The 14,808-nt window shown below is 44.3% G+C and overlaps 5 protein-coding genes across 5 annotated transcripts; 3 read left to right on the top strand and 2 right to left on the bottom strand.

Annotated features, from left to right (window-relative positions):
* The first annotated feature begins 2,700 nt into the window (after positions 1-2,700).
* V1516DRAFT_680915 (fungal-specific transcription factor domain-containing protein) lies at positions 2,701-6,275 on the top strand. The gene is made up of 3 exons (XM_066923173.1): positions 2,701-3,170; positions 3,243-3,343; positions 3,414-6,275. Exons 1-3 carry the CDS (start codon positions 3,018-3,020, stop codon positions 6,145-6,147), a joined length of 2,988 nt encoding a protein of 995 aa, XP_066775328.1. The 5' UTR covers positions 2,701-3,017; the 3' UTR covers positions 6,148-6,275.
* Positions 6,276-7,705: 1,430 nt separating this feature from the next.
* V1516DRAFT_680907 (ADP,ATP carrier protein) lies at positions 7,706-8,784 on the top strand. The gene has a single exon (XM_066923172.1). The coding sequence runs from the start codon at positions 7,764-7,766 to the stop codon at positions 8,565-8,567; it is 804 nt and encodes a 267-aa protein (XP_066775327.1). The 5' UTR covers positions 7,706-7,763; the 3' UTR covers positions 8,568-8,784.
* A 698-nt stretch (positions 8,785-9,482) lies between these two features.
* V1516DRAFT_680905 (uncharacterized protein) lies at positions 9,483-12,233 on the top strand (the record flags this gene model as incomplete). Its single annotated transcript, XM_066923171.1, has 1 exon — positions 9,483-12,233. A coding segment is annotated over exon 1 (2,144 nt), but the record flags the coding sequence as incomplete, so codon positions are not given.
* A 209-nt stretch (positions 12,234-12,442) lies between these two features.
* V1516DRAFT_687551 (60S ribosomal protein eL42) lies at positions 12,443-12,960 on the bottom strand (the record flags this gene model as incomplete). The annotated part of the gene is made up of 4 exons (XM_066923736.1): positions 12,443-12,580; positions 12,649-12,744; positions 12,808-12,890; positions 12,957-12,960. The coding sequence occupies 4 exons, from the start codon at positions 12,958-12,960 to the stop codon at positions 12,443-12,445; spliced, it is 321 nt and encodes a 106-aa protein (XP_066775325.1).
* Positions 12,961-13,667: 707 nt separating this feature from the next.
* On the bottom strand, positions 13,668-14,391 carry V1516DRAFT_687550 (uncharacterized protein; the record flags this gene model as incomplete). Its single annotated transcript, XM_066923735.1, has 2 exons — positions 13,668-14,032; positions 14,106-14,391. The coding sequence occupies 2 exons, from the start codon at positions 14,389-14,391 to the stop codon at positions 13,668-13,670; spliced, it is 651 nt and encodes a 216-aa protein (XP_066775324.1).
* Positions 14,392-14,808: the final 417 nt, after the last annotated feature.

The following is a 14,808-nucleotide window of genomic DNA, read 5'->3' as shown; positions in this document are numbered from 1 at the left end:
GAAGTGTAGGAGATGGGTTCTGCAGACGTCCCTTGGATTATTGCCTGGATTGGCGACTATAACGTACCTGTCCCAAATTAGTTGGATGCGCACGGAAAGAGGCTAATTAAGTTTGTGCCTGCCCCAGAGACGCCTAGCATATAGAAGAGACGAGTACGTGAAACTGGAGTCCACACAAGCTCCGTTTTACGTATAGTCCACGTGCAGAACAGCTTATCGATTGTCATTCTGTGATTTGTGCTTTTGGCGACTCGTTCAAGCAGATACGGAAGCCACTGATCAAAGAAGTTACCAAACTTTGGAGTTAGATTATTCCGGCATCTGTATTCGTTCCTGCATTTCGTCGGCGGACGTCAGATCTCTGTCATCTGATTTGGTGAATACGATGACATCCCAAAAACCGTGAATGGTATCTCATGTTGGGACTTACCAGGCATGAAACCCAAACAAAAAAATCTATGTTTGCGCCAACTCGCATAGAGACATATATCCAATCAATATATATTTCAAATTATTCCCAATCTAAATCAGGATAATTAGAAATATATGACTATCATGAGTAAATACAAGCGAATCAGTTTACCATGTCTGAATCTACCAGCAATCGTCTACGTCGTGTGGCAAGCATAAACCCATCCGTAAGATATTACATTTACAAATGTTCATGAGAAATTAGGAAATCTCAACGAGTCCAGGATTACTAATCAAGCCTAGAATAGGTATGACTTAGTTAATTTGACGAGGGCTGATTATATCACAAATCGGAATCGATTTAGGAACTTGAATTACTGAACAGCCTCCTCACGAAGTTACAATATTTTGGTATATATTCATGAATGCTGCTAGAGCAAAGTTCCCAATTGTTTAAAGAATGACCATTCCTAGTCGATGTAAATCGTGCGTCGTCTGACCTGTTCATTCAAACGGGGTTTGATAGGAATAAGTCCTTACTTGCGCTTTCAGCTCTTGTTTCTACATAGTTGGGTTTCAGAGGGGATATGTCAGAGCAGTTAGTCGACGTGATGTTGAAATAGTAGATAAAGTTAGGAAATATTAAGTCTCCGCTGTACTAAAAAATTTCTGCATGGAATCAGCTATTAGCTGGTTCGCCCGATCGCTCACTCGAGAATTAATTTCTGCACAATTGTTAAGCCACTATCGGCCATCGACTTCGTCGAAATCATGAACTGCTTCCTCACTGATTCACCAAATGAGAGACATAGAGAACGCGTGGACACTGAATATAAACTTTGTGATATCGTGATATGTATCCGTGTATAGAACATGGTAGTCCGTTGACCAGCGCCCAACAGGTATCAGCCTGTACTCGATGTTGTACTGTCGTGGTGACGAACACTGCAAGATAGATGTCGAGATACTGGGAGTATGATATCAAGCCGCCAGCTGTGTGGCGCTCGAAATTGAAATTGTAGTTGCAGCAGGATCTCTGGGCCATAGTCTTCTCCATGACAATAGAATGGCCATTCCTGCGCGCAGTTAACTCTTTCGGGTCTGGGATGCGTCTGCAGATGCTCTGTTCCCGCCCTACTGTTGCGATCGTTGTTCGTCACTCGTGTCGAGTGTGACGCCAAATCTCCAGTCGCGAGATGCGCTCCATTAGCATCATGTTCCAAACTTGCCGGACCTGCAATTTTTACAGGTTTTGGCCATCTAGACTGAATACCTTGTTAGCTCAATAACTATGTAGAACGCTTTTTGGATCTGGCCATTAATCGCTACAACCCTCTGGTGAGAATTAGCCAACTAAATCAGCTAACTGAATCACTTTGACTCTTAGAGTTTTTCCGGGTTGCTACCGCCAGGTCAGTCCGTCTCCGCCCAAACCAAATCATAAGCAATGCACCGGACACTCATAATATCTTTGACCGCAGTCAGTTTCACCTTACTGACAGTCACTTTGCCCGGTCGTCTGTCTAAGCGGTCCGACGCAACTGAAACTAAGAAAACTACATGAAAAGGTTCACCACCACTTGCGGCTTGGAGCAGAGCGACCCTTCAATGGCAGCACACCGTGGGTTTTAAATTGGCCCTAAAGAACCTACATCGACATACCAATCTCGTTCGCCGGACAAATCCTCGTCTCCCACACGGTAATGCTCATACATCTGCGGCAGCAACTTCGCTGTCTACAATTCCGAGAACAATGGTTTCCACAGTTCCTGACTACTTGTCTTTCAAAACCTGCTAGTATCGCTTCAACTAGGCAATTCGATTCTCCAAACCTTCCTCACTTAATGTATGACTGTATGAATGGATAATTGTGGAATCATGCGTCTTGGGCTCACGTGGAGTCATCAAAAATATCGTTCACAGACGGTAATTACACGGCAGGACACAGAAAATGCTACTTGTCAGCACAGGGTCCAGCACTCTGCTATGTCTTGATGTCTGTGCGGCTGTCTGCTGGATTCTGCCGTAGTTCAGTTTGTCGTGTGCCTCGGGATTCTAAAATTTTGATCATAAGGACATTCAGCTTCGCTATACCTAAAGATTTGACAATGAGAATGCTGATAGCCTACGTTGCCGCTCTCGAAAATTCGCTGTAGCGAGTGCAGCTCCACAATGCGATTCCGCCGTCTGGTAACCGCCAGTCGTGCTGGCGAACTCAGAATTTGAGTTCCTGTGGCAGACTCCCAGTTCGTCCATGTCAGCATTGGGAATTGCTTCTCCCGGGCAAGTATCATTTGCTTCTTTGTAGGCCCGTGAAAGTCTTTATCTACTTGGCCACCTGCCATCTTTGTGTTCTTTGTAGAGTGCTACTATTGTGTCCAAAGAGTGTTGAGCTCTTCTATCCGGTTTGTCGCTTTAGGTGATTTCGTTCTGCCTCTACTCTTGTGCCGGGCGGGTAGATCACTACTGAGGAACAGCTCCCACCACCGTCAGTTAGTACCGCAGATTTTAGCACCTGGGCCTGCGTGTGTGTTGAACCGACTGGCTCTTGCATCTCGGATCCAAGGAAGGCTGCATTGATTTAGCTGTCTTCTTGATTTCCTGCCATGGATGAGACAAGAGCCTCTCGTTGGGCTTATCCGGAAAATTTGGCCTCTAGGTCGCCAACGCCGGATAGTGACAATCAAGAACATGCAGAGAACCCAAGTTCCAAGCGAAGGCGAATAGCTCGAGCCTGCGATTGGTGCAGGAAAAAGAAGGTTAATATTTGCCGTTCCTCAAGAACGGATATAATGATTTCTTTCTGGCTAATGATTCACTGACCTGAAAAGATCAAGTGTGACGGCAAACTCCCTGCATGCGCGAATTGCTTGAACTACAAAACTGAGTGCATTTTTACCTACACTGAAAAGAAAAGAAATCCTCCAAAAAAGTATGTTTCTGTCTCAATGATTTTCTATCAATTTTTTAGCAAGTTCCATGTGTATACTAAGGCCCACTAGTGTCAAATATATTGAAAACCTTGAATCACGTCTTCAAAAGATGGAAGAGTGTATTCGATCATTGGTATCTCAGTCCGATAATGAAAAACCTGAACACTCCCCTTCATCTGCATCCGCTGTTTCTCATCACATGGAATTGAATGCTAGCTCCTCCTCGTCTCGCTCTCCTCTTGAACGGCAACGTCCACTCGATACTGTAAAGACTGGTCCTGCTGACTCAATATCGTCCTCTAGGAGAACTCCAACTTTGGACTCGAGCACCTCACAATCAATGTTACCACTCTTTCAGATTATTAACGACGAAGATATATCTGCGCATACTCGCGCACCTTCTGACCAAGACTCCGCCTGCGCTTCAAAGGAGGCTTCTGCGTTTATAATAGATGGCTCTGAACAAGGAAGCTCAAAGTTTGTCGGAAGCTCTAGTACGTTTAGTCTATTTTCTCCTCAAGGACTTCGGTGGATTGAGGAGAAATCAGGTACGAGTGAAGTCACACTAGCTGTCCAAAAGGTTGTTGCAGGATTAAATGGTGGTGAAGCGACCGTTCCTCTTAAGTGCATTCCAGAATTCAACTATTGTCGACGAATTTCTCGATCAGATGGCAGACCCATTACTGACGGAATTGTAAGGGAAGCACAGGCTCATCGCCAGCTACCCACCAGGTCATTGACTGAAAAATGTATACAGCTATATCTTGGCCTTTATGAGCCCTTTATCCCGGTTTTCAGTTTTGAAGAATTGAACGAAATATGCGGTCGTGTCTACGATGATCCGACGTCTTGTACAGTTATTGATTATATTTCTATAAATATAATTATTGCGATTGGTCTTCGGTGCGACTTGATCGATCAGTCATTTCTAGAAGAGGAGCAACTTGTCATAAATTTTCATTCAGATGTGGTCGAGCAAATATTGAGGGACCAATTTCCAGCTGCTCATCGACCCTCAAATGCCGCAGCAGATAAACCTGTCGTCCGTCAAATTGTTGACGCTAGTTGGGATTTTTTCCTAAATGCTGCAGATTACTTTCGCGATATCTTATGCGGAAGAAGCAGTGTCTATGTGGTACAGACACTTATATTAATTGGTATTTATCTTGAAGGATCGGAATATCATGAAGAATCATTCATTGTACATATGAACGCGTCGCGAATGGCTATGAGTATGGGATTGCACCTCCGGAATGGCAGTATGGGCCTAAGCGAAAGTGAAAGGATTAAGCGTCACAAGATCTTTTGGATTTGTTATATTGTGGATAAAGACAAGACTTTAAAGTCAGGTAGACCGCCTGTCATTAATGATGTGGATGTTACACTTCCCGGGCCGTCCAAAGATTTCATTAGTGTTAGTGAAGTTTTTAAAATCATGTATGAATTTTCAAGAATCCAATCAAAGATCTATGACCGTTTATATTCTGCGAACGCCTGGAAGCTGTCTGATTTTGAGCTCCTAGAAATCATTGGTGAACTTGACAAGGAGCTTCTTGAATGGAGAGATAGAATTCCTTTACAGTACCGTCCTGATCATGAAATCGCAGGATCAGATCGACGGATGATCATTCCATATGTGTATGTCCATATGACGTATTATAATGCTTTATCTGCAATTCATAGGATGTCTATTCATCATCCAGCGTGGCGGCGACCTCTCAGGACATCATCTAAGTCAAAGGCTACGCCTCGTAACCCTCGAGTGTTTGCATCTGCTGCTGTCTGCGTCCAATCTGCGCGGGCGACTGTATATTTGCTGCGTTATTTTGACGGTGTTGAGTTGTCATCTGGCTGGATGGCAACTTATTTTGTCTTGACAGCTCTGGTTACATTGTTTGGAAATTGTCTTCAGAATCCCACACAGTCCTCTGCTTCTGCCGATATTGCGCTCATGGAGAACATTGTGCGTTACGTATCATTGGTGTTCGAAACAGCGAACAACATGTCAGTGTGCAATTCAGGGAGCGTATTTTTTGAGGAACTTTTAAAAGTTGCAAGGATGGTTATTGATCGTGCTCGCTCGATGGAAGCTGGGCAAACCGATACACCGTCAGGAAGCGTAGCTTCACATACTGACAGATTAGACTTTGATAGAGCAAAAGTAGCTACTCCGTCAGGCCTTGATGAGGCACAGCCCGCTAGCTCAGATGGTACAAAGTCGAAAGGGCCTTCAGCATCTTTGAAGGGCACCGAACGAGTTACTCGTAGTAATTCTCGATATCCACAAGAGCCAAAGACGTCTCCGACTGAGATCCAAAATTATGCGAGTGAAGATGGAGCAGCAGACAGCCTGGCCAAAACTGGTCCAACAGCTTCGGTTCTAGGACATAATACATCGACTGGGATCGCAAACACTAATGACCCGAAAAGTGTGCCTTATATTTTTCCTGGGCCACTGGGAAGTACAGATATAATTGGAGTCTTTGACCGATATCAAGGCTCTAGTACGGATGGTCAGGAGGATAGCACTTTACGAGAGACAGATTTGGTAGGGCAGCTTCAAGCAGAAGCAGAAGAAAGGCTTTGGAACGATGGGATAGAATCATGTCTTTCGCATACTCCACCAAACCCCGAAAGCAATAATCCACTGATGTTTGACCCACAATATATTCCTAAGGATATGTGGACTTTTCCAACAGCATTCACATGGGATTGGGGGAATGGAATGAGCTCTGTTGGAGGTTCTTACAATCCTGTGGGCTTCAAACAGCAGACCGAGAAGATGCAAGACGAACAAAATTAGGATTGATCTGCTGATCGAGTGTACGATAGAAACGATTTAACTATGGCGTTAATATTTGTATAAATGCATGTAATAGTTTTCAAGGCATTAGATTAGATTAGAATAAATTAATATAGTCTATTATGTGCATATGTTGTAGACCTGCAATTTTTTATATATACTATTGTTCCTTTTGACTTCAACAAAGCGGAGAGCCGTCGGATAAGTGTTTGCTGGTGAAGCCTAAGATTATCTGGGAGCCCTGGATGCTTCAAGCCCTATCGTATTTTGGGTGGATCTCCCGACCAGAACCCCACCAGAAGCCGAGTAGGCCTATTGAAGAAAATTTTTTGTTCTACTGACCTAGAATAGCAAGAGCAGAACACTTTGTCTGATAAGTATAAATTCTTTGCTGGTTTAAGCCTATAAATTCAACTGGAATGGTGTAAATGGCAGCACACATTCTGATTACATAATCACTACAGAGTAGCCAGCTGGATTTACCTTAAGTCGACAAAGCCCTTACTTGGAGATGGATAATCCCAGTTTGTGGAGCTTTGCTGCGCCAGTCCGAGAGGTCGGAGGTCACGTTTATCGAGCCTTATTGGCCAGATGAGTTGGAGGTGGCGACGCCTGCGGGAAAACTCGGTCCGCGAGCGGCCGGCCAGCCAATCAGCGGTTCAGTCGATTACGTTCTGAGCTCTACTCAAGATGCTGCGCAGATTCCAGCACTGAGCCGCCTTCCAATGGTTGCCCGTCGCAACCGCGCTCCGCTGCCTTTTTGTTCACCCGTCCTCCTCTTTTTAGAACTCTTTTCTTCGCTCTTTTTCTCTTTTCCTCCTTTCTTTCCTCAGACCAAGGATCGCTCTTTCCAGTCGTCCTATTCTTCTCTCGATTAATCTCATCCAAAATGAGTGACGGACATGTAAGTGTTTTTGTTCCAGTCTAAGGTACTTCGGTTGCGCAATGGTTGTAAAGGCTTGTATAGCGACGGTTTTTGAATGTCAATTGTCACGAGCGCACTTGCGGTTTAGAGACTCAATTGCTGTCATGAAAGCTCGGGAATACTGTTTTCTGGCACATGTTTGTAACAGCTGTGTTTTGCCTGTATTCCTGCAATTGAGTTAATCATGTTTTTGAGACTGTCTACCGGAACGGAGTGTACCCGATAGCCCCTGCAAATAACCCTTAAGTGATATTTTGGCTTTGCTCAATTGATTTCGCAATTTGGTTATGTTGTTTGCGGTGACTTTTATGTATCACTCTAGTTTAAATTAAGTGGAAGTGACGACAATTTCTTATCCGAATCGATTTATTGTTTCTGTGCGTGTTGCGATCGGTTCTCTAGCTTATATGCGAGTGCGATTGAGTTTGCCGCATAATACCTGTACATCGACATTGCAACCCTTGCCCCTTAGTTGCTGGTTTTTGTTTCGACAGTTCGATTGGTTTACTAACTGCAAAATTTTAGTTCCTTATTGACTTTTTGAGTATGGTTTTGAAGCTGGATTCTGGTAGTTTTGTTAAGAAAATTAATTGCTAACATTATTTCAGTGGGCGGTGTTTCCGCTGCCGTCTCCAAGACTGCTGCCGCTCCTATCGAGCGTGTTAAGCTTCTTATCCAGAACCAGGATGAGATGATCAAGCAGGGTCGTCTTGACAAGCCTTACTCTGGTATGATCGACTGCTTGAAGCGTACTGCTGCTGATGAGGGTGTTGTTGCCTTGTGGAGAGGTAACACTGCTAACGTTATTCGTTACTTCCCTACTCAGGCTCTTAACTTCGCCTTCCGTGACCGTTTCAAAGCTATGTTCGGTTTCAAGAAGGAGAAGGATGGATACTGGAAGTGGTTCGCTGGTAACTTGGCTTCCGGTGGTGCTGCTGGTGCCACTTCGCTCCTCTTCGTCTACTCCCTTGACTACGCCCGTACTCGTCTCGCCAACGACGCCAAGTCTACTAAGGGAGGTGGTGAGCGTCAGTTCAACGGTCTCATTGATGTCTACAAGAAAACTCTTGCTTCTGATGGTCTTGCTGGTCTTTACCGTGGTTTCGGACCTTCCGTTGTTGGTATCATTGTTTACCGTGGTCTTTACTTCGGTCTTTACGACTCTATCAAGCCTGTTCTCCTTGTCGGTTCCCTTGAGGGTAACTTCCTTGCCTCTTTCTTGCTCGGCTGGACTGTCACCACTGCTGCTGGTATTGCCGCCTATCCTCTCGATACTGTCCGTCGTCGTATGATGATGACTTCCGGCCAGGCTGTTAAGTACAAGTCTTCTTTCGATGCTTTCACTCAGATTGTCAAGACCAACGGTGTTGGCTCTCTCTTCAAGGGTGCTGGTGCTAACATTCTCCGTGGTGTCGCCGGTGCTGGTGTTATTTCCATCTACGATCAGCTCCAGCTCATTCTCTTCGGCAAGAAGTACTCTGGTGGCTCTGGTTAAGCGTTTTGCACTCGTTAGATAGTATTTAATGAATGTAGTTTTGCTTAGTCATTGTACCTGTTTTGAGTTTATGTTTTGTTGTAATAGACATTTTCGTTTACTTTTTGCTGGTGCTTTGAGATGAACTGGTTGGTAGTATGACTGTTAATTAGTCTTCATGTAAAAATCCGTATTTGTTTTCGTCATTAGTCAAATCGAGAGAAATGAAAAAGATAAAGATTAAACGTAGTAATGTAAAGTAGCGGGTATCGATTGATTTGGTTTTGAATGGTTTAATAGGACAATGGTCATGTGATACTTTGTTCGTCGTCTCGAGTAGAGCGAGGAGACCATGAGGATGGCGAATCTGAGGACGAAGTTGCGACAGAATGGATTACGGGAAGAGGCAAGTTGCATTTGATATTGATAAAGACTGCTACATTCTACTGCCGCAGTCAAAACGATTTTGGAATTTTAGACTGTTCAGAGTGTAATGTAGGAGGAGCCTGGATCGGAAAGCGGAGATAATTGAAAATTGCGCAGCAGTTGATGTACAGGTGCTCTTCGTGTATCTACAGGTTCTCTTACTCTGAACCGGAAACGTAGTCTTTACATCCGAGTCGACTTTCACAGGCAGATAATCAAAAAGCACAAAATGTCATTCACCTATAATTTAATATCCACATACTCTAAATAACTTCCGCATTTATAGAACTCAGGAAATTAGACCTGATTATACGCCTTCTTGACTCGCCCTTAGCTTGAGTGTTGCTCTCCAGAATCACATACACTAAGAAACCTACCGTCGAGTCTTCAGCCAGTGTGTAGCATCACATGATAGTCTATCACGTGATGAGATCGCCAGGTTTGATCAGTGAGAAGTCCCAAGAGAGACCAAAACTAGGCGATGTTGGGTTTTTAGCCTTTGCCGGACACGGTTTATGTATTCCACCATCAAAGACTGCGAATAGTTTGGTTCTGAGTGGAGACAGTTATATCTCTGTTCATTTATTTTTAGACATTTCGAGCAGATTTCGCTCGAGTGTTGCACGATAACCAGAAGTCGTGTCAGCAGTATCGTGCGTGCAGCCAGATTTTACAGAATCGCTACGGGGCTCGTTTTGTTGTGGAGTCGTGGTTGTTTCAGTGTTTACGCAGATATATTTGAGACCGACCCCGGCCGCAGCGCAAGAAAATTATCCGCGTGGCCGGATACATTTCGGCAGTGTATTTGACGATTCGTTTGGTTGATTGGACGCCTGGACATTATTTTGAGCCTAGTGCGGTAATTGCCTCTACGAGAGAACTGAGATATAGAACGTCTGAGCAAGACCAAGATCAGTAAATAGCAACCATGGGCCGACCAATTTGGCGTTCGCGAAGCTCAAGTCCAATTTCGTCGTCATGTTCGCCGCAATCGACATTCGATGCGTTCAAGCCTGAAGTTGTTGAATGCTGGGCCCATAACAATGCTAACAGTCCTAGCACTAACATTAATAATGCCGGGGAGATATTTCCTGGAAGCCAGCCGGACTACGAAGCTCGCGATCATATCCGGCGATCAAACAATTTGGCAATTGGAAGAAGACCATATCGTCTGCGGGACTTGATTCCCCTCGGTCGGGCTCTGTATTCTCGATCCAGTGAATCGACAAGGGATCTTCAAGAGGAAGATCTCAATGCCATGATGAGAAGTACGAGAGCATTGGCAACGAATCCTGGGAGATCTTCCTCATCAAGTACTTCGAATACACATAGAACAAATGCTCGTCCGTCCCTGGAGGTATCGTCCTTGTTGATTCGAGACTCGGAACCAGGTCAGACCGCAAACCAAGCTCTTACGCCAGCGGAGAGTTCAAATGGACACCGACAAGTTCTAGCTCTTCGATCGCGGAATTCGGATTCAGAGCAACCTTCCGATCAAGTTCTGGCAGAAGATTCAACGCCAAGCGAGACTCAGGAAAGACTTTCTGGCAGAAGGCATCCACTACATATCAGTCAATTTGCACAATTCTTTGCTTCCAGTGTATCGAATTCAGAGCAGTCCATGGATCAAGTTCCGCCAGAAGAACGACCTGTAATTGAATCCAACCGAGAGCGACAAGAAGACGCGAGGCAGTTTGCACATTTATTTACCTCTGCAGAGTCAGAACAAGACAACCCTCAAGACAGCAGCACCCAGCTTTCGGCGTCCCAGTTCCAGACTAATCTTGGAGCACTGTTTTCGCAGATACGGAGCCAGCGGCCATTTGGTTATTCGTCTGATTCCGAGTATGAAGACCTTCCTGACCATCCGAGAGGTGCAGAGTCTGATAATACTGATCTCGAACGTACTCGAAATGTCACTAATCAAGAGACATCTTCAAGTACTACTCCGGCGCCGATATTACCTAGTTTTCAGTTTTCGTCGAGATATAGCAATAGTCCAAATTCTGAGCGATCTAGGATGTCGCGAGCACCAACTGATAGAGATGAAGATGATCAGTCACGTTCTACGCCGCCAAGATTCATTCCTTGGCCGTCTGCTTCTAGCTGGAACCGAGTGGATCTCCATCCCTGTCCGCGAGTAATGAACAGTTTCCTACGGCACCGTCCGAGAAGACCACATCCGCCTGCCCCGCTACGTTCGAGTCTTCGACGGTCTGCGGAAACCGAGTTTAGAGAAATGCTTGCTCGTAGATATCGTCGAAGTGACCATGGATCAACCCGAGCTTCCTCTGTACAATTGTCTGATGATGAGCTTGGCCGGTCTCGAAGCCGATCACCGTTTCGACGACCTGGGACTCGGTGGAATTTCCATACCAATGATGACGAAATGAATGATCAGGAGGATTTTAGTGAGGAGCTTTCAAGTCGTGAGTCATTGGAACTGCCGAGATTGCAAGGCCCGTTTGCGACATCGTCCACCACTGCTTCTTCGTCGGCGGCGGTTGCCGCTACTTTAGAAAATAGGTATAACCACAGTCAAAATTTTTACTATCATCACCACCATCATCATCATCGTCCTACAAGGCAAATGCAGATTGATCCTTGGATGACGCCGATGATCACATCAAGCGAACGCAGTCGGTCAGGAGGTTCAAGACGCTCGTTTTCGGGTGGTCTCGGTGACCGTGAACGAAGTCCTTCGATTGAGGTAGACGATGATGATGAACTTGAAGGAGAATTTGACAGAGAACTAGACAGCGAGACCTCGGAACTAGCTCTTACTCGTATGAGGAGTCAAGCCTCTCCGCTTGGTCAATCATTTACGCAGATGGTGAATGTCCCGCTATTCGCAATTGGATCCGAGTCCAATTCAGGGAGTCAAATTGATTCTACTTCTGATATTTCTGTTTCCACAGTCTCAGTTTCCTCCACACCAAATGAAAGGTCGTCGCAAATTCAACCGCTTCCTCATCGTCCTCCCCACCGCCTACAAGATTCAGAAATTGAGGGTCATCGAATGTTACCTTCTCCGATCCGACCGATGCCAGTACCATCGTATCCAGTCGTTGATTAGAGAGCTGTTTTATTAATTGTGTTTTAAATGATTTCTGATTCTTAAGCTTATTCCAGTAGTGTTATTCATATCTGTTTGTATTTGTCTGGAATTTAGCGGAAATCTATATAGTAAAAGCTACAATAACCTTTGAGCTCTAAGTACAAGTTTCCAGCTCCAGGAATAATCAAAAAGAAAAATTAGACCCAGATATGTAAACATGTTATTATACAAAGTACAGTGGAGCACCGTCCTAGATCCCGATATGCTGTTTGACTAAGTCATGATTTATACTTGGATTGATTTGCATATTGCAGGAATATCAACATCATTATTGAATTAGTGAAAGTCATTTGATGATTTTGTTCATATTATACCACTATAAAAACAGAGCAACCAAACAAGAAAGCCAAACTTAAAACTGGAGAGCCTGGCCCTTCTGCTTCTTGTCACCACCGAGTTCAAAGTGCTTGCATCGCTTCAACGGGAGCTGAGCCTTGGTCTTGCAGACAGTGCATTCGAGACGAAGGACGACCTTCTTGGTAGTTTTTGCCTAGAAAGTGTTAGCTGCTACCAAATTACAGATCACCGTAGAGTAGAGAGCGCAATCAATAGACATACCTTCTTATGGAAAATCTGTCTGGTCTGTCCACCATAACCTCTCTGCTTACGATCGTAACGACGCTTTCCCTGAGCGTAGAGCGAAGCCTTTCCAGCCTGCAAATTTGAGTCAATATCTATCCAACTAGTCTGGCCCCGAATATCTAGCAATGTACTAACCTTGTACTGGGTGACCTTGTGCTGCGTGTGCTTGTGGCACTCCTTGCCTTTGCAGTAAGTTCGTCGAGTCTTGGGGATATTAACTAGATAAAAGGATTAGAAACTCGTTGATGAACATAAAACACTTATGAATGTGACAATAAACTTACCCATTATGAATCTCTGAAAAGAAAACCGATTGAATCAATATTCAAAAATAACGAAACAAAAACTCAGACAATTGATTGATTAAGCTCGCAAAACACTACTTCTCAGTAACACACTTTTTCCGCGTTAGTGTCGAAACTCAAGCCCAAAAGGGATTCGTAGAGCATAACTACGTAGGAAATAGTGCATGGCGGACTATCGTCTCTATTCTTTGAGTTGTGACTGTGTCCTTGAAGCCCTGAGTGTAGGGTTACATCGGAGTAGGGTTGACGAAAGTGGTAGTTTTAGAAGACGAGTTTGTGGAATAGAATTACAGGCGTATCTCATCATAAGAAAATCAGTTGCGGTTTATAGGAAGTGGAGTCTCCTAAGCATATAAAATCGGAAAGGATATTGCTTCGAACTAAACTCTTATCAAGCAATGAGAATCAGATTCCTTAGACTAACTTATATGATTGGAATTGTAAATTAAATATCGTACAGTTTGTAATCCAATTTTGACAGTTTGACTATATTGATCGGCTTGAGCCATGCTTAATTTCCCACGAAGAAAGCATCTTCCGAAAAGCAAGCAAGATCCACGGACTACGAGCAGTAGACCAAATTTCACGGATTATTGGATGATGTCCAATAATCATCAACCACAGTCATGCAGCTTATATACAATAACCAGCACATGCAAAACTCCTTTTTTTTAAATGCAACCCACAAGTCTATTGGCAAGTCGCAAGCATACCCGATAGCACAGAGACAAGCTGTTGATTTTCGCACGCAGCAGCGACACGCTCTTTATCGTTCAACTGGCGATTGACCTGTGACTCACTCTGATGTGTGCCTTTCTTAACGTTGATCACTACTCTGTAGCGGGAAGGCAGACATCTTTCTAGACGCACCCGAATTCCTAAACCGATCAAAGTGGCTAGACTGCAATGTGTAATAGTCGGGGTAATGTCGATTGTGACTTGTGTTATCCGGTTAGGTCCTCTGGGAGAGCTGATGAAAATGTCGGGTTTATTGACAACTGCAAGTTGTCCTAGTGTGACGGGATGTTCAGGATCCGAAATCGTGGCAATCAAATCTACATCGTTAGAACTGCGAATTCTGTCTCGAGATTTAAATCAATCCTGGGATCCAATAGGCTCCAAACGTACCATATATCTCCTGTTCGTCAATGGGTTCCTCATCAACATCAGCGTCAGCAAACTGGTCATCCTCCTCGTCCGCAGCACTACTCCCATCATCTTCAGATAGCTCCGGGACCTGATCAAGCGGAAGTAGCATCGTATCGTACTCGTAACTCGGTAGAACAGAATCCAAAGCTGTCGGTGGCGCGCTTAGGGATAATCCTTTACCAGCCAAACTAGGATACTGAACATTCCTTGTCGGTAGATCTTCAAGAGATAAAATCTTCGGGTTCGCATTTATCGGCTCAGACATTTTGTACGGTTATGCAAGTTATAAATTTTTGTCTAATTGTTTTATGTCCAATGGCGACTAGGAGGAACAGGAACTGTTCTTGATTATCAAAGCGATCGTCTTGACAGGCTGCAGTATGACCTAACCCTGTTTGTATATGTCTGACTACTAGAAATCGGTGAGTTCGATGAAATGGAGGGATTCAGGAATTCTAATTACTTCAGATGTGCTACTAAATATCCGAATTAGGATTATCTCTACTGCACCGGTTAAAACGACGAGGCCAAACTTACGTCAACATTGTTCCTTTGGATTTTTAAGAACCCAGTAAGGAATTATAATTAGTATTGAAAGTCCCAGCTATTGGGACCAATGATCTCACACAGAGGAAATATATCGAATACGTTTGACGAGTCAAATGTGCAGTGACGTTTGGTA

The sequence above is a fragment of the Lipomyces oligophaga genome, assembly GCF_038497815.1.
Source record: "Lipomyces oligophaga strain CBS 7107 unplaced genomic scaffold V1516scaffold_8, whole genome shotgun sequence".
In the NCBI taxonomy this organism is placed as follows: domain Eukaryota; kingdom Fungi; phylum Ascomycota; class Lipomycetes; order Lipomycetales; family Lipomycetaceae; genus Lipomyces; species [Lipomyces] oligophaga.
This window is presented reverse-complemented; position numbering and strand designations above follow the sequence as displayed.